Source organism: Quercus suber, unplaced genomic scaffold (genome assembly GCF_002906115.3).
Source record: "Quercus suber isolate HL8 unplaced genomic scaffold, Cork oak 2.0 scaffold_625, whole genome shotgun sequence".
NCBI classification, from domain to species: domain Eukaryota; kingdom Viridiplantae; phylum Streptophyta; class Magnoliopsida; order Fagales; family Fagaceae; genus Quercus; species Quercus suber.
Genome location: NW_027070068.1, coordinates 171,304 through 193,048, shown reverse-complemented (window position 1 = coordinate 193,048; position 21,745 = coordinate 171,304). Strand labels below are relative to the sequence as shown.

Sequence of the window (21,745 nt, the reverse complement as noted above, 5' to 3'; positions counted from 1 at the left end):
ATTTATTTTATTTATTTTTATTTTTTTTGTAGTTTTATATTAATCATAATTCATGTTTAGAAATGTAATACACATATTAACATTAATATATCCAATATCCTTTTTCAAGTATTTTCACCATCTTAACACGTATCATGAATTTATCATAAGAAAGAGTCCATAGAAATGGTAGAATTCTACTTAACTCTGAAATTCTTGCCACTGAAAATTTGACGTATGCTATATATTTAATATTCTACAACTTACATAATGTTGGAAGGGAAAAAATACCTCCAACTTAATTAAGCATTGAACTTAATTAATGAGATTCATCATCTTTTTGTTGATTCAGCAAGTCTAATGTGTTGCTTCCTAACTTATAAACGCACATGCAACACACCTATGGCAGCCCTTAATTGATAGAAGTTAAGTCTCTCCAAACGTTCTGCTTCATGGATTGGTATAGCTCAGACTGTATTCCATGTCTCTGCTTCATTTTTCACTGGGTTCGGTTTGTAAGTTTGAAGTATATAGTTGCATGCTCCAACTGCCTCTCCAACTGTCAAGTAGATCCATTCTTGGCCTATGTTGTCAATAAACTTGGACTTGTTCAGCTTCTTCATCACCTCACTTCCAGGGTTGGCCAATACAAGCTATAACAAATTGAGAAAGAAGTATTAATTATAAAGCAATAAGAGAATTGCAAGAACAAAATAGTGTTCTGAAAAGAATAGCATTTCATGGCATGTCGAAGTGTTCTATATTGTGAATATATATGTACATACAATAGTTGACTTGAGGTACTGTTGCTTAGACTAAATCAAGGACAAAATAATGTTTCATAATTTTATTCTCAATCAGAGACTAAGTTATACAATATGAAATATATGAAACATGTGCTAAAATTCCAACATAAGCAATGTAAATAGGAAAATTGCAATGGAAACAGATAAAGTTGAAGAAAAAACATAGAGGAAGAATGTACCTTAAGCCCTCTTCTATCAGCAATCTTCTTGACCTCTTCCATCATGCTTATTCCACTTGTATCAATGTTACCAACAGCTATCAACCAAATTATTAGTTGGTTTTAGAGTTAAAATTTTGGAAGTTTTATTTGAAAGATAAATGCAATATTTGTTTCTATCGTTTCCAGGCCCATCACTTACCACCCATATCCAGTATAAAATACTGCAAGCTGGTTTCCCCTGTAGATTTTATTCTGTCTTCCTCTTCATCAATCCACCTTGCAATCCTAAAATGCAAATAGTGCTTTTTGTTAGTTTTCTTTTAGGGAATTTGAAAGTTCATGTTCTCTTTTCTTTCTTTTTTTCGTTTTTAAATTCATTTTTATATTTATTATGTTGTTGATGTGTGACATTGGAGTGTCCCAAGATTCAACAAGCTCAATTTGATGTCAGTCCGGCCCAAAAACTTTCCTTGAAGATCAAAATAACAGTCCATTATTTTTAAAACATTTTTTATTTATTTATTAATTAAGTCAAATGGTCTTTATTTTAGTGTCTCTTAGGATGAATCAGACTTTTATTTCTCTTAAGCAGACAAGTATTTTATTATGTTTCTAAATTCCTAAGAGTCATATTTGATTTTGGTCTGGTTTTGTTTTTTTCTTTTTTTGTTTTTTTTGTTTTTTGTTTTTTGTTTTAGAAACAAACACACACACACACAAGGGAGATGGAAAGGGGTTCTAATATAAAGGCACACCACAACTTCACTCAAAAGTCATGGTAACTTTTAAGGGAAGGTGGGGCAAGTTATACTACACACAACACACTCTCTTAAGCAATGTGGGACAATTATCTTTTTTTTTTTTTTGAGAAACAAACACACACACACGGGAGAGGGAAAATGTTCTAACACAAAGGCACATCACAACTCCACTCAAAAGTCATGGTAACTTTTAAGAGAGGGTGGGATTTTGGTCAGGTTAAGTGAATGTATTTATTATTATTTTTGTTTTCCTATGCTTAGGGGCTGTTCCAAGCTCTATTTAAGACTTTGGTTGAATTGAAATAAAATTTAGACTATATTTTTAGAATTAAAAAAAAAACCTTGTATTTTTCAGAAGACGGATTTCTTCCAAATCATCTCTTATCCCTTAGGTGGATTCCTTTGGGTAACGAGTGTCGGTTTTTGTATCCTTAGCTAAATTCTTTTGAGTGGTGCTATCTGTATCCCTTTGGGTTTACTTAGGTGATAAGCTTATCCATCGTTTAAATTATTGAGCGTTTTTTCTTATCCCATAAAACCAAAAAATACAAAATATATTCATCCAACTTATTTCCATTTATTATATCGGTTAAGTTTGGGTTTCCCAATACGAATTTGGTATCAATGTGGTATAAATCATGTATATTGTCATGTCAGTTTATAAGCTTTTTGTAGTAAAATCAACAGTGGTGTTATCATTCTCCTTAATATAAGCAACCAAATTTTAGTAGTTTACCTCTCTCTTAAGTAGCTTGAATTGGCAAAGTAGATGGGAGCATCAATTTCGAGTACGAGAATTCCAGGTACATTGTTTGTATTTGGGTACTGTTCAACATTTCTGTAAATCATGGAATTTGGGATGTTTTTAAGAACCACAGTCCTTGGTCTAGCAATGAACAAAAGTACTCTGAGCAAAGATAGAGCAATCTGCATTTGCACATAAAGAAAGTTTAATTATTGTAAGTGAATGAGTAAACAAAGTCTATTTTTGGGGATATAGGTATATAAGTTGGGAGGGCCAGTGATTCATACCGCTATGACTAGGCCCATTTGGATGCTGCCAAAAACTACACCAATGTATGCACTCGTGCACACTACAAAGTCGAATTTGTCAACCTTCCAGAGATGGATGGCTGCTGCATAATCTATAAGTCCAAGCATAGCTGAGATAATTATGGCTGATAGCACCACAAGAGGAGTGTAATGGAACAAGGGTGTTAGGAACAACAATGTCAACATGACAGTCATTGCCATAACAATGTTTGACACTGCAGTCTTGCATCCTGCATTGTAATTTACTGCTGATCTTGAAAATGGCCCTAAAAAAATTATGTCAACGCCAAATTCGTTAGCAGAAAGAGAGAATCACTTTGATAATTCATTGTGGGGATTAATAGAATTGTGCATAATAAAATGACAAAAAAAAAAAAAAAAAAACATGTGATTGATCTTGATTAGTTTATTGAGGATCTATAGTCCATCCCAAAATTTTAGGACTAAGGTTTGGTGGTGGTTGTTATTGTATTAATAGATTTGTGCAGAACAACTAGGCTAATAAAATATTATACTAGGCACTATTTTATAAGACAATCAGTAAGTAATGAGAGACTTTTAGTGACAAAGTCGGGTAAATCAAATACCTGTAGTGAGGTAGCAAGAGGTGCAAGAACCAACAATGTTCATCATTCCAAAAGCAATCATCTCCTTGTTCCCATCTATATGGTAATTCTTGAACATGGCAAAGCTTCTCCCTACAGCTATTCCTTCCTGTGCACATAACCGTCAACAATTCCTATATCATCGCCATCAACCGTAACAAAATTAAGCCAAACTAGGCCACTATTTGCTATGTTAACAACCAGATGTATATGGAACAGGAAACTACACCCCCAAAGGAATAGTAAAGTATTAAAAGAGTTCTGGACATCTAAGTTAACAACCAAAAAAAAAAAAAAAAAAAATCTAATGACAGTATGACACAAATAATTTTATAAATTGTTGCTATGATTTGATGTGATTAACACATAATAAAAGTAGTGTCAATAATAAATTTATGTGAAAAGTAATATTATTCTAATAAAAACTTGTGGGATTTTACCAAATTGGGAAAAAAAGTTGCTAAGATTGTGTATTAGCTACATTGATCTTGGAGGTGGGTGTCCTTTGCTTTTTTGGGCTTAAGCCCATTGATCATGGTTTTTTGTTTTTTTACTTTCTTTCAGCAGAGTATTAGGTGCTAATGAGGGAACAGTGCTAAAGTGGTGTGCATGTACGCATACAATAGTGAAGCAATGAGAAGATTTCTTACAGCGAGAGCTATGACGCCGGTGATGATGCCAGTTTTGATTGCTACCGTTAGATATGGAGACACAAATACTAGGTCTCCAAACGACGGTGGATTCAGCCCCTTCTTCAACTCTCCTATCTGAAAAAAAGTTCACAGTACCATATATGCAGCATATCAGCCCTCTTTATCATACGAGTAAGACGCCAATCAAAATTGTTATTATTCCATAAATAAAAATAAAGGAAGAGTTAACAAATACAGTGATACAAAGATTTCAACAAAAATGTTCCATAAATATTAGTGACACTGTCTGTTATGGTTAATGCATGCTAAAAGACTAAAAGTAATACTGTTAATGGTTAAATCCATGAAAGTGATATATTATTAGGATCAAATCTTCTAACCGTTAAAACTTGTGCAAAAAATTGTGTGCTTAACAATGATCAATCAGAATTATCCATTAAATTTACCCGGTGATTTGGCAAAGCCCCACCAATATTGCAAGAATTATTATGATTACTTTAGTTTTAATGCATAAAAAATTATTATTTTTTATTCCCAATTACATTAGAAATGTTACGATCAAATGTTACGTAAAACTGGTATTACACCAACTATAAATTAACACTTTAACAAATTATGAAATTTTGTGAGTTTGCCTTTTTTTTTGAAGAATAGAATATAATGGGACCGACTGAAATGCAAGGAGTAGTAATATTGGTGGGGCTCACAAGTTTGTAATCTATAGACTAGTTCTATACACGGTAGGTGCTAGAACGATAGTATTTTAAATTTTAATTAATTGCCCCAAAGTTTGAGAAGAGGCCAAAAGGCCTAAACACGTGAGATGAAGCAAATGCCTGATCAACTCATACTTGTAGGGGTGGTGGTGGTGGTGATGGTGGTCCACAACCTGTGGCTAATTGGACTGTTTTTGCATCAACATCAGAGGGTCCCGGTACCACAGTGCATGTATATGTCTGTGTGTCTTGTCTCTACAGAGAGCAAGAGCGAGCGAGAGAGAGAGAGAGATATGAAGATATATGCTCACCACTTGAACACCATGTTTCTCAGCATGGGTGAGATAAACGAGAAGGCTTCCCAATATGACTGACGTTAATGGTGCCATTGCTGATATCCAAAAGAATTTTGGCCTTCTCTGGCTCTACAAGCAATGTTTTTCATTATTACATTCAATTTTATATATATTGTAAACACTAAAAAATCCCTTTCAAACAAATTCATTAAATAAATAAATAGAAAAAAAAAAAAAAAAACAAACAAATAAAAAGAAAAGCATATATAAGTATGTCTTATGTTCACTGATTGCATGTGACCTAGCTAGACGCATGTGTTTATGATAGAATTTTATTTTTAATATCATCTGTTTTATGATATTTATTTTTAATAATATCAGAATAAGATCAATTCCAATTTTTAATTTTTATTTTAATATCAAATCAACTATAAGAAAAGTTATTAATTCATCTAACTGGAACCATCTCCTAGAAAGTACTAGTATAAACCATATCTATTTGGTTGGTTTATTTATACTTTTATTAAAGAAATTTCCTTAATTAAGGAACCTTAATTATTTTCTTGCCTTTGAAATTAAGAGTTGAGCTGTTTCTTAATCTGGGGCTAGTCAATTAATGCTTGTTTTATTTGTCTTTGTTGTTGTCATTACTCATTACTAGTGTGTATTATTTAATTGGCGAGGAGTTGCACCTAAATGCATATATACAGGGATAGGAGTAAAGTGCTTATCACTTATGTCAGTTATCTTTGACTGTTTGCTCTACTTCATTAATTTGGAGTTGGATTAAGCTAATTAGGGTTGAAATTTGACTTGTGAAAGGTAACAACAAAAAATATTATAAAAAGAGAAAAGTTGATTCCAACCTACCTAATGAAATTAAAAATAAATAAATAAAGTAGGTGCTTTGCTTATTTAGAGAATTCATGACAGCTGCCCTATAAATCCTATTAGTGAAACAATTTTTATTATAAAAAATATATATAAATATGTTAGTGATGGCCTTATGCTGAATATACCAGTTTGCCTTAATTGTATGATTTATTGAGTTAGTGCCATGTCTTTTATGAAATAACTAGTACTATAAAGAATAAGCATCTGAAAATAAAATTAAAAAAAGAAAAAAGAAAAGCTCTAGATCACCAAAAATATGGGTTAGATTTACTTACGAAGTATCTAGTGCTGATGAGAAAGAAAAGGAAACAGCATCCCAGGACACCGCTTTCCCATCTCCACTGTAATATTCACAGGTAGATTAGATAACAAAACGAAACAATATACCAAAGGAGAGAATGATGTATAAAATAATACTATAAAAGAATCCAAAAAATTCTCATTCTTTCTTGAATTGGAAATAGAAGCTTTATAATATATATTGATCACAAGCATCTCAATATCAAATAGAAAACCCATTTTACTGTATATTTCTTAAATAAATGAATAAAAGTAAATTACACGAGGGTGACAATAGACCTATAATCTTTCTTCTTCTTCTTCTTCTTCTTCTTCTTTTATTTTTTTATTTTAATTTTTTAATTTTATTATTTTTTATTATTATTATTTTTTTGTGTGTGTGGCTATTGTGAGATTCCGCTGTGATAAATTGATAAATTAAAACCAAATTAGACATCTAATGGGATATTCTTAGTAGGGATGGCAATTTTTGCCCGATCGCAGATACCCGGCCCGGTCCTAATGGACCGGATTTTACCCGGTTCGATTAAAAATAAGGTCGGGTTTGGGTTAAAAAAAAAAACCCGAAGTGGGTTCGGGTTGGTCCGGATTTTTACAAAAACCAGGCCCGAACCCGGACCCGGCCCGACCCGGTTATATAAATATATATGTATAATTACTATAATAACCTCTTATATATATATATATATATATATAATGTTATAACCCTAACTAAAATGCCTCACCTCACACAATCCCTTCAAAGTTCAGACTTCAAAGCCACCTCCCATTTCTCTCTTCAACTCACTCTCCTCTCCCACTCTCACTCACTCTCCTCTCATGGCTCTCGCTGTCAGCCTCTCTCATGCTCTCGGCCTCACTCTCTTTGCCGAAGAAGATGAAGACGAAATCCTAAGATTCTCGCCGCAAAGATTCTCGGTCTCACTCTCTCATGCTCTCATGTTCTTCTTCGATTTTTTCTTTATTTGATTAGTGGGTTTGGGGATTTAGATTCTCTTTGTATAACCTGTGGGTTTGGGGATTTAGATTTTGTTGTTAAGATTTGATGTTCCTTGCATGTACTTGTTTTAGATTTCGATTTCAAATGTATTTGGTTTCTGTGAATAGTTTGATTTCAAAATGTATTTGGTTTCTGTGAATAGGAAATTTGAATGGGTATGGTGGATTTGATTTGAGATTCATTTAGATTTGTTGTTTGTGCTGCATTGCTGCTGTGATTCTTTTTTCTCAGGAAAATATATATATTTTTAATTGATTGGACTTCAAAAAATTTTTTTTTTGGTTGGGCCACGAATTGGGCCCAATCCCTTAACAGGGCCTGCGGGGCCTGTGGGGCCCGGCGGGGGCGGGTCCGGGCCTTGGGAAAAAAACCAGCTTAGTAAACGGGCTGGGTTCGGGCCACAGGTCCTGGCCTGCGGGTCGGGTCCGGGTATGGAAAAACCCGGCCCGAACCCGACCCGTTGCCATTCCTAATTCTTAGCAAGTGGAAAAGAAATTTGGTCGGAGACTTAATTATCAATAGATGACTTAGTTTCGTGCTTTTAAGTTATTGTTGTTTATGAAATGGTTAATGTGAGGAAAGAAGAGCTCACATGTGTTTGGCGAAAAACAATTTATGCTTTATTCATGTTTATGAAATGGTTTTTTTTTTCCTAATAATAAGTAGGGATAAAGATTCAAACCAAGATCGCAATGTTTTATTATTCTTATTTTTTATAAAAATGGTTTAAGTCAGTCAAGAAGAGCACTAGCTACCTGATGTGTTTGGCTAAAGACAGAACACATCACTGACACAAGATCGGTCCCATGGGTGAAATGATCAAGGCCAAGTATCCCTTTTAGCTGTTGTAGGCACACCACAGTGGCTGCTCCTGCCATGAACCCTACTATGGTTGCATGTGATAGAAAATCCACTATAAACCCTAGCCTGTGGTCAAGTATGCATAACTTTTAGAATACATGAAGCCATTAAATCTTTCTTCTTCTTCTTCTTCTTCTTCTTCTTTTATTTTTTTATTTTAATTTTTTAATTTTATTATTATTATTATTATTATTATTATTATTATTTTTTGTGTGTGTGGATATTGTGAGATTCCGCTGTGATAAATTGATAAATTAAAACCAAAATTAGACATCTAATGGGATATTTTTAGTAGGGATGGCAATTTTTGCCCGATCTGCAGATACCCGGCCCGACCCTAATGGACCGGATTTTACTTGGTCCGATTAAAAATAGGGTTGGGTTTGGGTTTAAAAAAAAACCCGAAGCGGGTTCGGGTCGGGTTTGGATTTTTACAAAAACCTGGCCTGAACCTGGACCCGGCTCACCTTGGTTATATAAATATATATGTATAATTACTATAATAACCTCTTATATATATATAATGTTATAACCCTAACTAAAATGCCTCACCTCACACAATCTCTTCAAAGTTCAGACTTCAGAGCCACCTCCCATTTCTCTCTTCAACTCACTCTCCTCTCATGGCTCTCGCTGTCAGCCTCTCTCATGCTCTCATGTCTCACGCCGTCAGCCTCTCGGTCTCACTCTCTTTGCCGAAGAAGATGAAGATGAAATCCTAAGATTCTCGCCGCAAAAATTCTCGGTCTCACTCTTTCATCTCACACTCTTTGCCGAAGAAGATGAAGATGAAATCCTAAGATTCTCGCCGCAAAGATTCTCGGTCTCACTCTCTCATGCTCTCATGTTCTTCTTCAATTTTTTCTTTATTTGATTAGTGGGTTTGGGGATTTAGATTCTCTTTGTATAACCTGTGGGTTTGGGGATTTAGATTTTGTTGTTAAGATTTGATGTTCCTTGCATGTACTTGTTTTAGATTTCGATTTCAAATGTATTTGGTTTTTGTGAATAGTTTGATTTCAAAATGTATTTGGTTTCTGTGAATAGGAAATTTGAATGGGTATGGTGGATTTGATTTGAGATTCATTTAGATTTGTTGTTTGTGCTGCACTGCTGCTGTGATTCTTTTTTCTCAGGAAAATATATATTTTTTTAATTGATTGCGCTTCAAAATTTTTTTTTTTGGTTGGGCCATGAATTGGGCCCAATCCCTTAATGGGGCCCGCGGGGCCTGTGGGGCTCGGCGGGGGCGGGTTCGGGCCCGGGAAAAAAACCCGCTTAGTAAACGGGCCGGGTCCGGGCCACAGGTCCTGGCCCGCGGGTCAGGTCCGGGTATGGAAAAACCCGGCCCGAACCCGACCCGTTGCCATTCCTAATTATTAGCAAGTGGAAAAGAAATTTGGTCGGAGACTTAATTATCAATAGATGACTTAGTTTCGTGCTTTTAAGTTATTGTTGTTTATGAAATGGTTAATGTGAGGAAAGAAGAGCTCACATGTGTTTGGCGAAAAACAATTTATGCTTTATTCGTGTTTATGAAATGGTTTTTTTTTTTTTTTTTTTTCCTAATAAAAAAGTGGGGATAGAGATTCAAACCAAGATCACAATGTTTTATTATTATTATTTTTTAATAAGAACATATGTCACTTATTTATGTAAATTGGCTAAATTCTTTGACAAAACGCACTCTACTTGTAATTGGGTAGTTCTAGGTGTTTTTAATACTTCAAGAAACAAGGTTTCAATGTCAAGTGTTGAAGTCATCAAGTCTGTCCAAGAAAAAGCAAGCTGAAGTGCAAATTCATTAAAGCTCGACACTTGCTCGATAGCTACCTCGACACTTGCTATCTGTCGAGATTTATAATTTCAAATTTTCTGATCTGATTTCCTTGGGATCCGTGAATATGCTTTTGGGCCTTCTTTTCTCCAAACCCTAAACATATAAAAGGATTGTTTTAAGAACCGTCAAATAGTACACAAGTTGCAAAAGCATTGAGCAACCTCTCTTCAAGCAAATTGTGATCAAAGACGAAATTCTTGACCTAGTTCATCTTCTCTGAAGAAGTTGCTATGTATTTGCACCAAATGGTTTTATGACCAAGCATCTTCCTGATCTTCATCGTGTAGGATGAACTGAAGAACTTTGCAGCCAACCTCTCTTCCTTAGTTGGTGTTTTAAAGTTGCGTACTGGGATCCGTGCATTGGTTAGTCACGTACTTGGGAGCCGTGCATCAAAGGTGGAAATTGTCACTACAGATCAAGTTCAATTGGGTATTGGGGTAAGGGTTCAACTGTAGGTTGGTAAGGTACTTGGGATTCCTTTATTTGTAACCGCTTGATTTGATAATAGTGGAGTTTCGGGAGTGGTGACCTAAAAATCACCCAGTGGGGTTTTTACCGCGAGGTTTTTCCCCATTCGTAAACAAATCACCGTGTCATTTAATTTCCGCTGCATATTTAGTTATTTAGTGACTTGTTTGTGCTTCCATGCAATTGCATGATAAATTGATTAATTAATAACTTGGCTAATTAATTAATTGGTTTAATCACAATGGGTCATTCAGTTTGTGGCCTATCACATTTAAGCAAAAAGCTTTATGAAAACTGGGGCTTTTTAAAATAAAATAAAATAAAATTTAAATTCCATATTTTACCATGGCCTAGGTGGGCCTTGAACTTTTATTTAGTTAGGAGGGAAATTTGCCTCTCCAGCCAATGTGAGAGAGACAGAGACAGAGAGTGGGGAAGGGAAATATATATCAAATATTGGGCCAAAATTGCCCTTTGCCCTTTTTAAGCAAAGTAAACAGCATTTTGCCCTTTTTCCCAAACTAATTAGGGAAATACCCCTCTTTTGTAATTCAACAATATGAGAGTTGAGTTTTTATGAAGAACTTGATATTCCTATTATCGAGTTAGTCTGACTGTTGTTCCACGTTGGCGCAGCAGACGTGGGTTTTTCCCCAAAAAAAAATGCTTATGTAGTCATTCATAACTCGGGAAGTGTAAAATCGAGTTTTCTTTAGCGGTTTGAATCAATAGGACCCTAACATCTCACAACGCCTATTCACTCACTCTCTCCCTATACACTTTTTTTCCCTCGCTCTCTGCCATCACTCTCTCTCTACACTCTCTCTCACTCGCTTTGCGATCAGGCTTCCCCACTCTTCCTCACTCTCCATCAGTCTCACTCTCCCTATCTAGTCTCCATCAGTCGTCGTTGCTTCCCGCCACCGTTGATTACAGGTATAGTCCTTTCCTCTAATATCTTTTCTGATCTTGGTTAATATTAGGTTGTGTTTATGTGGGATTTTGATTATGTTGTTGAAACTTACTTAAAAAGTAGTAAATTTACTAATCAAGATGAGAATTTTGTTGTCTTTTATATGCCGCAATGATGATGATCTAAAGTATTTCTTACTATATGGTTATATCTGTGTGATTTTCTCATTAATGAGAATTTTGTTGTCTTTTACATGCTACAATGATTATTTTCTCATTAATGAGTTTAAATGTGCTTGGGGTTTTGATAGGTGGTTTTGGCAAATCGAGTGATGGTGTTTCAGTAATGTCTCTAGGTTTGTGTAAAATATATCTTATTCGATTGTAGGCATGATTTTGTTATAGTTGTTGTAAATGGTGTCGAACTAATTACGTTTGAGAGTAAATAGTTGTTGTAAATGGTGTAAAATGTGTCTCATACCTCTAGCAGCAACTATTAGCTCTGAAGCAAAACCCATCTCGTAAAGATTGGTTTGGACAAAGATTGGTTCTATTGGGTACACAAGTTAAGAAAAAAATGATGAAAACTTTGAGACTCTGGTTGTTTGAAGCAGTCTTCTGTAAATCCAAGATGTACTGCCCATAATGACATCCTATATACATAAATCTCTTAAATACAATACATATTCACATGAAACAGAAAGTCAATTACTGTAAGTCCAGTTAAAAACTAGTAAGAGTAAGAGTGATGAAATAGTAGCATTTAGTACAGTAACAAACAAATTAAGTTCTTTCATATCCCTTAAAAGTTTGGTACTCATTGTTTTTGGTATATCTAGGTTTTTATAAATTTCATTATTTCTTGGAATTGACACTACTTTTGTTTTGCATATCAGTCCAATCTAGAAAATTTTAAGTAACTTTACTAAAAAAAAAAAATTCATTCCCTAGTACCCTCAGCTTATATGTGCAAATGTATGGCTGGAGAAGTTGATATAGTAAGCGTAGTAGTTCTTTTGCTTGCAATACAGCTCCTCTTTGTTTAAATTTAACCATATGGAGGGGGAGAGGAATAATTGAACATTCAATGGTCCTGCACCTTTTGGTGAATTTGAGATTCTTGTTTGATCCCTGAAATATTATAATATTCTTTACTCTAATTTAGTTAGACTTTTGTATCCTTAAAAAAAAAAAAAATCGTCTTTAGTTAGACTTTTGTATCCTTGAAAAAAAAAAAAAAAGCGAAAAGCACTTTTAAATCACCATTGATTTTTTTTTTTTTTTTATTACTATGGCTCATACCGCACAAAATAGCAGTAAAATAAACTTACAAAGAAACCTACAAATTATGAATTCTAACACACAAAAAAAATAAAATAAAATAAAATAAATTCATAAATAATCAATTAGTATGTTTTTTTTTTCCCCCTTTTTCTTTAGTTCTAAAAAAATACATTTATAACTTTCCCAAACCAAAATCTCAAACACCCAAAGACTTCAAGCGAATCATAATCTTTACAAAATCTACAATGTCTGACTTCAACATCAAAACCATAAGCTACCATCATTGAATAAAAAATACAAGCCCCCTTCCTTAGTCATAGCCTACTCATATGGGTTATAATCAAATGATACTACAACGTTGGAGTTATGTAGGTGTCATTGAAGGGTTGAAAGTAAATGACATTATTTTTTGTCTAAGTGTATTTGAGATGGGATGGTATGAAAGGCTATGGACATGTGTATATAAAGGAGTAGAAGTGAAAAGGGTGAATGGAAATGCAAAGAGTTTTTTTGTGTGTGTGAGAGATGAAAAGTCTTGAAACTTTGAATCAAATAAAACAAATAGTAGTCTTAAAATATTGAATAATAATGTAACAAAAATAGTCTTGAAACATTGAACCAAAGGAAATAAAAAGTCTCTACTTTTAAATTTGTTCTTATCTCTAATGTGGCTTAAAAGTATTTCAATTCTCTTTATAGAGTGCGCCACATGGCAGGAACTCACGCTCTCACGCATGAGGTCTTTACTTTTATATATATATATATATATATTGATTGATTGATATTGATATTGATTGATTGATTGATCTTGATGAGCAGAAATGTCCTACCAAATAGAGGACTCTGATTGACCAAAATTTGTGTTGATTAATTTTCAGAATCAAACCTAACTGTGCCTAACTATATATGTTGATGCCAATTCCATAAAAAAATTTTTTTGCCACAAGACAAAATTAGTTCTGAAATTTTCTTTGTATTTCACTATATATGAAAGTACGCAATAGGCCAATAATACACTCATTTCAAATCTATTTCTTGAACTAGATTCATGGGCAATATTTGAGGGCAAAATGGGCAAATGGCCTTTTCTCGCAAATTAAATATTCTTTTGCCCCATTTCCCAAACTAATTAGGAAAATGCCTTTCTTTTATAACTCGATAATTGTACAATCGAGTTATGTGAAGAACTCGATTATTGTATAATCGAGTTAGCTTCAGCTTTGTGCCACGCTGGACAGCCAGCGCGACATTTTCTTTTTTCAATCCCTAAATAACTCAATTTTATATTAATCGAGTTATGTAACCGACTATTTAGATATCAAGTTATGCTCTTATTAAACCTGTTTTTTGACTGTCTTTGTGTTAGGCATACAGGTACATGTCTTTTAATATAACTCGATTACTATAATATCGAGTTATAAAGTATAATCGAACTTTGTAAAATTGAGTTATTCTCGTATAATTTCTCCAGCCCTCCTCCCATTCAGAGTGTTTTGCTTTCCGCTGAACTAAATTCCACTCTGCTCCACAGATCAACAGCTGCTTTCAGACTCAACTGAAATTTGTATCACCTCAGGTAAAAAACTCACACCAGAATTTTAGGGCAATGGAATTTTCATTTGATATTGTACTGAATTTTTATTTTTTTTTGGTTGAATGAGTGTGAAGTAAGTACATTGGTGTGATTTTGGTTGTTTGTTGTAGTAAATGTTGGTCACAAGAGAATGAAATCTTTACTATAGCAACATTTTGTATTGCACATAATCATCATTGGCCAAACATTTACAACAATATTTTGTATTAAACACAATGTGTAGACATTAACAACAATGTCTAATGTTTATGGTCAAATGTTAGTGTTGGCGTTAGTATTTCATTCTTAGCATGTAATAGTACACAAAATTATGAATGTCTCTGTCATGTACCATCTTATGCAGCATTACATTATTTACCAACAGTTGATGTACACTGTTAACTTGATTATTTGGTGTTATTGTATTCAACGTCAATGTCTGGTTCTCGCAACCCACATCTCTATAGGCCTCATGATGTGTTCACTACTATGGGTCGTTGTTGGGTATTGGAAGATGAGTTTAGCTATCCAATCAATCCGAATATGCAAAATAGTGCTTACGTTCACAATACTATGAGACAGGAGTGGGCTTGGTTATTTCGTAAACAGCAAATGTTTTATGATGAGCTAGTTGGTTTTAAGTTGCTAGTGCCTCGGTGACTCGCATCGCAGATGCCCAGAGACATGATCGACGAACTTCATAAAGTATTGAACCGCATAAGATAAGAAAATAATCAAATGAAGATACCTCTTAATTGATATCGGACCCAAGTCGAGATTCGAGAATCAGTGGAGGGAGGGTGGTATGAGCACGCACAGTTCATGCAATCACTTCTTGCTGATCCCATTTATTAGTCAGATGTGGAGATGTCAGATGAAGAGTAATCGTGTCATGGTGTAATTAGATTTTGTTGGAGAACTATTTTGCTTAACTATGTTTTATATGTATGTGTGTCACCGTTGTTGCATATGTACTATGTAAATCTTATTATTGATTGTGAGGAGCATGCACGTTAATCGTAATCTAGATTATTTTCACATAATGCATAAAAGTTAAATATTCCCACATATAATGTTTTTCAATAAGCACCTACGACATACCACAGAAAACTTAAAATAACTTACACTAACATTATTAACTTAACCCTAGAAATAACACAAACCACATAGGTATTCATTCTGACAGGTAGTCCTCGTAGTTGAGGACATTGTTACATTTCGCCGAAATGAGTTGCCTGTTCGTTGCAGTAGCTAGCTCCTTCGCCAGTTGTAGCATGTGATACCTGGACCTACGGAGTATCATAAGATTGTTCTCTTTATTTATTTATTTATTTTTATTTTGGTCACTGCACGCTCATATTGGTGCATGTTTCGCCGTGGCAGTGTGAGTGAGCTACGGTCGACAAAAGGCGCTCCGAGTCGCACGAGATCATCGTGCAGAGTGTTGGACTTGTTCACAAGAAAGGCCCACTCCCACCGCAGTCCGGCATAGTATTCCTTCTTGTCGGAATCTCTTTCCCTTCTATAGTTATCTGGAAAATGAGGTAGCATCCAATTGTACATTGACATTGGAAAATGTGACTTTAGATCGGTATGTGTAGATGTTTTGTAAGGGTAGATGTAAATGGGACTTCGGTATGTGTAGATGTTTTACAAGGGTAGATGTAAATGAGACTTTATATAGGAGTTTTGTAAGGGCAAGTATTCACGTGGATGTGACTATATGCAAGGGTAAGTATTCACGTGAATAAAAATAATATGACTCGACAGTGTATTGTTCAGTGGCAAGGTGTTGAGGAGCACATGCAAAACTGCGAACATGACTTGGTTGTACAGTGGTGTTTGTTGGTGCGTGTGATTCATTGAGGTAGCTGTTTGATATAGCTATAGCTTATGCTATAGCAGCGGGCTGGTGATGTGTACTGTAAAAAAGGTTGCGTATTTATTCACGTGAAGACTATTCAACATTCATGTGCTTCATCTGACATGACTTAACGAGATAGTGCTGAACTGTGTTACATGTATCATAAACTTTTCAGGATGCTCTGCATCCTTGAAAACGATGCATTGCAAAAGGATGCATAGTTGTGTATTGACATGCGTGTAGGTGATATGACTAGACATGGTTCAATAGTGCGAAGCTGTTGAGTAGCGCTGTGAACATCAGTGTAGCAAGGGTGGATAGCTCACCCCCAAAATTGATGCATAAACTTTTCAGGGATGCTCTGTGTATTCACGTGAGTATGGATGGATACTTTTGGTCAGAGTTCAATAGTGCTAAGCTATCCACCGTAGCTACACTCATTCTCTTTATGGTGGTATTTGGCAAGTGGGATTGAAGAAAGCTGATAACAATATTTTGTTTTGTAATGGTTGGCAGGATTTCATTGAATACCATTCTATCTGTTATGGTTATTTTGCCTTCAGATATGAAGGAAATTCAAGCTTTCATGTTCTTATATTTGATAAGACTACCACTGAGATTCAATATCCACCCAGGAAAAACTATAAATTGGAAGATTATCAGGTAGAAATAATAGACTTCGATGAAGATGATACAAACATATCTTCCTCAATGTATAGACCCACAAAACATGAAGTCAGAGAAAAGTTGTGATGAGTGCAAATGGATGACAGTAGAAAAAGAAACCAGGGAAACATGTTGAGTGTTGAAATGAGTTAGAATCACACAAATGGAGCCTGCAATATCCACAATAGAAGCACCCATTTTCATTTACACAAAGATTTTAAATTTCTTAATCCATACCAGCTCAAAATAAAAGGGGGCAAAAAAAAAAGTTCACATATTAGTGCTCCTATAGAAGAGTACCAAATTGATTTAGAGAAACCTTAAAAAGTAGCCAATCTCCAAAATCTATAAATAAAAAATTAGAGTAAAGAATATTATAATATTTTAGGGATCAAATAAGAATCTCAAATTCACCAAAGAGTGAAGGACCATTGAATGTTCAATTATTCCTCTCCCCCTCCATATGGTCAAATTTAAACAAAGAGGAGCTGTATTGCAAGCAAAAGAACTTCTACGCTTGCTATATCAGCTTCTCCAGCCATACATTTGCACATATAAGCTGAGGGTACTAGGGAATGAATTTTTTTTTTTTAGTAAAGTTACTTAAAATTTTCTAGATTGGACTAATATGCAAAACAAAAGTAGTGTCAATTCCAAGAAATAATGAAATTTATAAAAACCTAGATATACCAAAAATAATGAGTACCAAACTTTTAAGGGATATGAAAGAACTTAATTTGTTTGTTACTGTACTAAACGCTACTATTTCATCACTCTTACTCTTACTAGTTTTTAACTAGACTTACAGTAATTGACTTTCCGTTTCATGTGAATATGTATTGTATTTAATAGATTTATGTATATAGGATGTCATTATGGGCAGTACATCTTGGATTTACGGAAGACTGCTTCAAACAACCAGAGTCTCAAAGTTTTCATCATTTTTTTCTTAACTTGTGTACCCAATAGAACCAATCTTTGTCCAAACCAATCTTTACGAGATGGGTTCTGCTTCAGAGCTAATAGTTGCTGCTAGAGGTATAAGACACATTTTACACCATTTACAACAACTATTTACACTCAAACCTAATTAGTTCGACACCATTTACAACAACTATAACAAAATCATGCCTACAATCGAATAAGATATATTTTACACAAACCTAGAGACATCACTGAAACACCACCACTCGATTTGCCAAAACCCCCTATCAAAACCCCAAGCACATTTAAACTCATTAATGAGAAAATAATCATTGTAGCATGTAAAAGACAACAAAATTCTCATTAATGAGAAAATCACACAAACATAACCATATAGTAAGAAATACTTTAGATCATCATCATTGCGGCATATAAAAGACAACAAAATTCTCATCTTGATTAGTAAATTTACTACTTTTTAAGTAAGTTTCAACAACATAATCAAAATCCCACATAAACACAACCTAATATTAACCAAGATCAGAAAAGATATCAGAGGAGAGGACTATACCTATAATCAATGGTGGCGGGAAGCAACGACGACTGATGGAGACTAGATAGGGAGAGTGAGATTGATGGAGAGTGAGGAAAAGTGGGGAAGCCTGATCGCAGAGTGAGTGAGGGAGAGTGTAGAGAGAGAGTGATGGCAGAGAGCGAGGGAAAAAGGGTGTATAGGGAGAGAGTGAGTGAATAGGCGTTGTGAGATGTTAGGGTCCTATTGATTCAAACCGCTGAAGAAAACTCGATTTTACACTTCCCGAGTTATGAATGACTACATAAGCATTTTTTTTTTTGGGAAAAACCCACGTCTGCTGCACCAACGTGGAACAACGGTTAGACTAACTTGATAATAGGAATATCGAGTTCTTCATAAAAACTCAACTCTCATATTGTTGAATTACAAAAGATGGGTATTTCCCTAATTAGTTTGGGAAAGGGGGCAAAATGCTGTTTACTTTGCCTGAAAAGGGCAAAGGGCAATTTTGGCCCACTATTTAATATATATTTCCCTTCCCCACTCTCTGTTTCTGTCTCTCTCACATTGGCTGGAGAGGCGAATTTCCCTCCTAACTAAGTAAAAGTTCAAGGCCCACCTAGGCCATGGTAAAATATGGAATTTTTTTTTTTTTAATTTTTTTTTTTAAAAAGCCCCAGTTTCCACAAAGCTTTTTGCTTAAATGTGATAGGCCATAAACTAAATGACCCCTTGTGATTAAACCAATTAATTAATTAGCCAAGTTATTAATTAATCAATTTATCATGCAATTGCGTGGAAGCACAAACAAATCACCAAATAACTAAATATGCAGCGGAAATTAAATGACACCGTGATTTGTTTACGAATGGGGAAAAACCTCGCAGCAGAAATCCCACCGGGTGATTTTCAAGTTACCATTCCCGAAACTCCACTATTATCAAATCAAGCGGTTACAAGTAAAAGAATCCCAAGTACCTTACCAACCTACAGTTGAACCCTTACCCCAATACCCAATTGGACTTGATCTGTAGTGACAATTTCCACCTTTGATGCACGGCTCCCAAGTACGTGACTAACCAATGCGCGGATCCCTGTATGCGACTTCAAAACATCAACTAAGGAAGAGAGGTTGGCTGCAAAGTTCTTCAGTTCATCCTACACGATGAAGATCAGGAAGATGCTTGGTCACAAAACCATTTGGTGCAAATACACAGCAACTTCTTTAGAGAAGATGAATTAGGTTAAGAACTTCGTCTTTGATCACAATTTACTTGAAGAGAGATTGCTCAATGCTTTTACAACTTGTGTACTATTTGACGGCGCTTAAAACAATCCTTTTATATGTTTAGGGTTTGGAGAAAAGAAGGCCCAAAAGCATATTGACAGATCCCAAGGAAATCAGATCAGAAAATCTGAAATTATAAATCTCGACAGATAGCAAGTGTCGAGGTAGCTATCGAGCAGGTGTCGAGCTTTAATGAATTTGCACATCAGCTTGCTTTTTCTTGGACAGACTTGATGACTTCAACACTTGACATTGAAACCTTATTTCTTGAAGTATTAAAAACACCTAGAACTACCTAATTACAAGAAGAGTGCGTTTTTCAAAGGATTTAGTCAATTTACATAAATAAGTGACATATGTTCTTTTTTTTTTTTTTTTTTTTGAGAAACCAGACCGCTAGCCTGGGAATTTATTCAAAAGAAACCAGAGTCAATGAACATCATGAAACAAAAAAGGAGCAATGTCAGCAGGAAGGTCTCCCAACCAAACTTGCACACCCTCAACAGAACTAGCTTTCTTGGCTAAAGCATCAGCAACAGAGTTACACAAACGGCTAACTAAATTAAAATCAAAAGACTGAAAAACAGAGACATGTTCCCGAATATCATCCAAAACGTTCCCATAGCAGGTCAGCTCGCCCAACCCTTCTCGAAGAGCCTTAATTACAGCAGTTGAATCCCCTTCAAAAACCACTCGTGTAAGACCAATTTCTAAAGAAAATTGCACAGCTCTCATACATGCTAGAGCTTCCAATTCTGCCACCGAGCTCCCAAGAGGAGTGGGAGCAGACAACGCTCCAATCATAGCACCACTGCTGTCACGCACAACCACTCCCAGTCCTGCCAAATTGGAAGACCGAAAAACTGCAGCGTCGAAATTTACCTTACAAACATCTGTCATTGGAGGACACTAGCGTTGCGGAGAAGGAGGATTAGGAAGGGCTGTTTCTGTGTCCTGTGCAGCCAAAAATTCCTGCAGAAAATTACCAGCGCTGCTGCATATTTGATCCACAGGTAGAGCACTTCGCCCAAAATGCAGCGCATTTCTTCTGTTCCAGATACTCCATGCAGTAGTAACAAAAATCTCAGCACGAAATTCATCCAGACAATACATGAACCTGGACAGGAGCTCGCGAAAACAGAGAGGTTGAACCGGAACAGCTTGATGAAACCACTCAAGAGACAACCAAACACACGAGATCTCCTTGCACAGCCAAAGAGCATGCACGACATCCTCAGGGTGGTCTTGGCAGAGATTACACTGATCAGCTGGCGCCATATGTCTCCGAAACAAATTGGCCATGGTTGGCAGCGCATCATTACAGGCCCTCCACACGAACATCTTGATTTTGTTTGGAACTCGGAACTTCCACAGCCCCCTCCAAAATTTCCTTTGATTCTCCAGATTAGAGCCACCTGCAAAAGAGTTTGTAGCACCTGATACAATCAACTTATAGGCGCTACTAGTTGTAAACATACCCGATGGAGTAGGAGCCCAAGCAATGCGATCAGGAGGCCGCCTAGAGCTCAAATTAATACTCAGGATCAACTCTGCTTCATGTGGGAGGAAAAGCTCTTTGACCAACGGAACCTTCCACGTAAAATTGTCTTGGTCAATAAGGGAACTAACTCTGGAATCTTCATCCACCTGCGGCAAGGGAGAAATGACAGGGCAGCAAGCTTGGTTTGGCAGCCAATAATCCCCTTTTATCCGCACTGACTCCCCATTCCCTACACTCCAAATCATCCCTTTTCGAATGACATCTCTTGCACTAAGTAGACTTTTCCAAGCATAGGACCCTACAACCGAATCCCTAGCTTCAAGGATAGAACAATCCGGAAAAAACCTCGCCTTAAATACCCGATAACAAAGCGAGTTAGGATTATTTATCATCCGCCAAACTTGCTTTGCCAGCAAAGCATCATTAAACTTCTCAATTTCTTTGAACCCCATCCCGCCAACCTCCTTGGCTTCACAAAGTCTCTCCCATTTAACCCAATGAGTTTTCCTAGCACCTCCACTGTAACCCCACCAAAACTTTCGTATCATAACCTCCAATTCCTTGATAAGACCCTTAGGTAGTTTAAAACAACTCATCGTGTACGTCGGAATAGCCTGAATGACTGCTTTGATCAAAACCTCCCTACCTGCTTGAGACAACAACTTTTCCTTCCACCCCTGAAGTTTTTTCCAAACTCTTTCCTTGATAAAGATAAAGCTTTGCTTCTTAGCCCTTCCCACAAGTGCCGGCAAACCCAGGTACTTCTCATATTGCTTAATGGCCGGAATCCCCAAAATGTTCT

At 35.7% G+C, this 21,745-nt stretch overlaps 1 protein-coding gene across 1 annotated transcript; it reads right to left on the bottom strand.

The window, feature by feature from the left end:
• Positions 1-273: 273 nt before the first annotated feature.
• On the bottom strand, positions 274-9,913 carry LOC112027234 (sulfate transporter 3.1; the record flags this gene model as incomplete). Its single annotated transcript, XM_065765423.1, has 11 exons — positions 274-632; positions 965-1,041; positions 1,146-1,231; positions 2,444-2,634; positions 2,740-3,026; positions 3,348-3,474; positions 4,016-4,132; positions 5,046-5,159; positions 6,200-6,265; positions 7,980-8,171; positions 9,902-9,913. Coding segments are annotated over 11 exons (1,455 nt in total), but the record flags the coding sequence as incomplete, so codon positions are not given.
• Between the last annotated feature and the right edge of the window lie 11,832 nt (positions 9,914-21,745).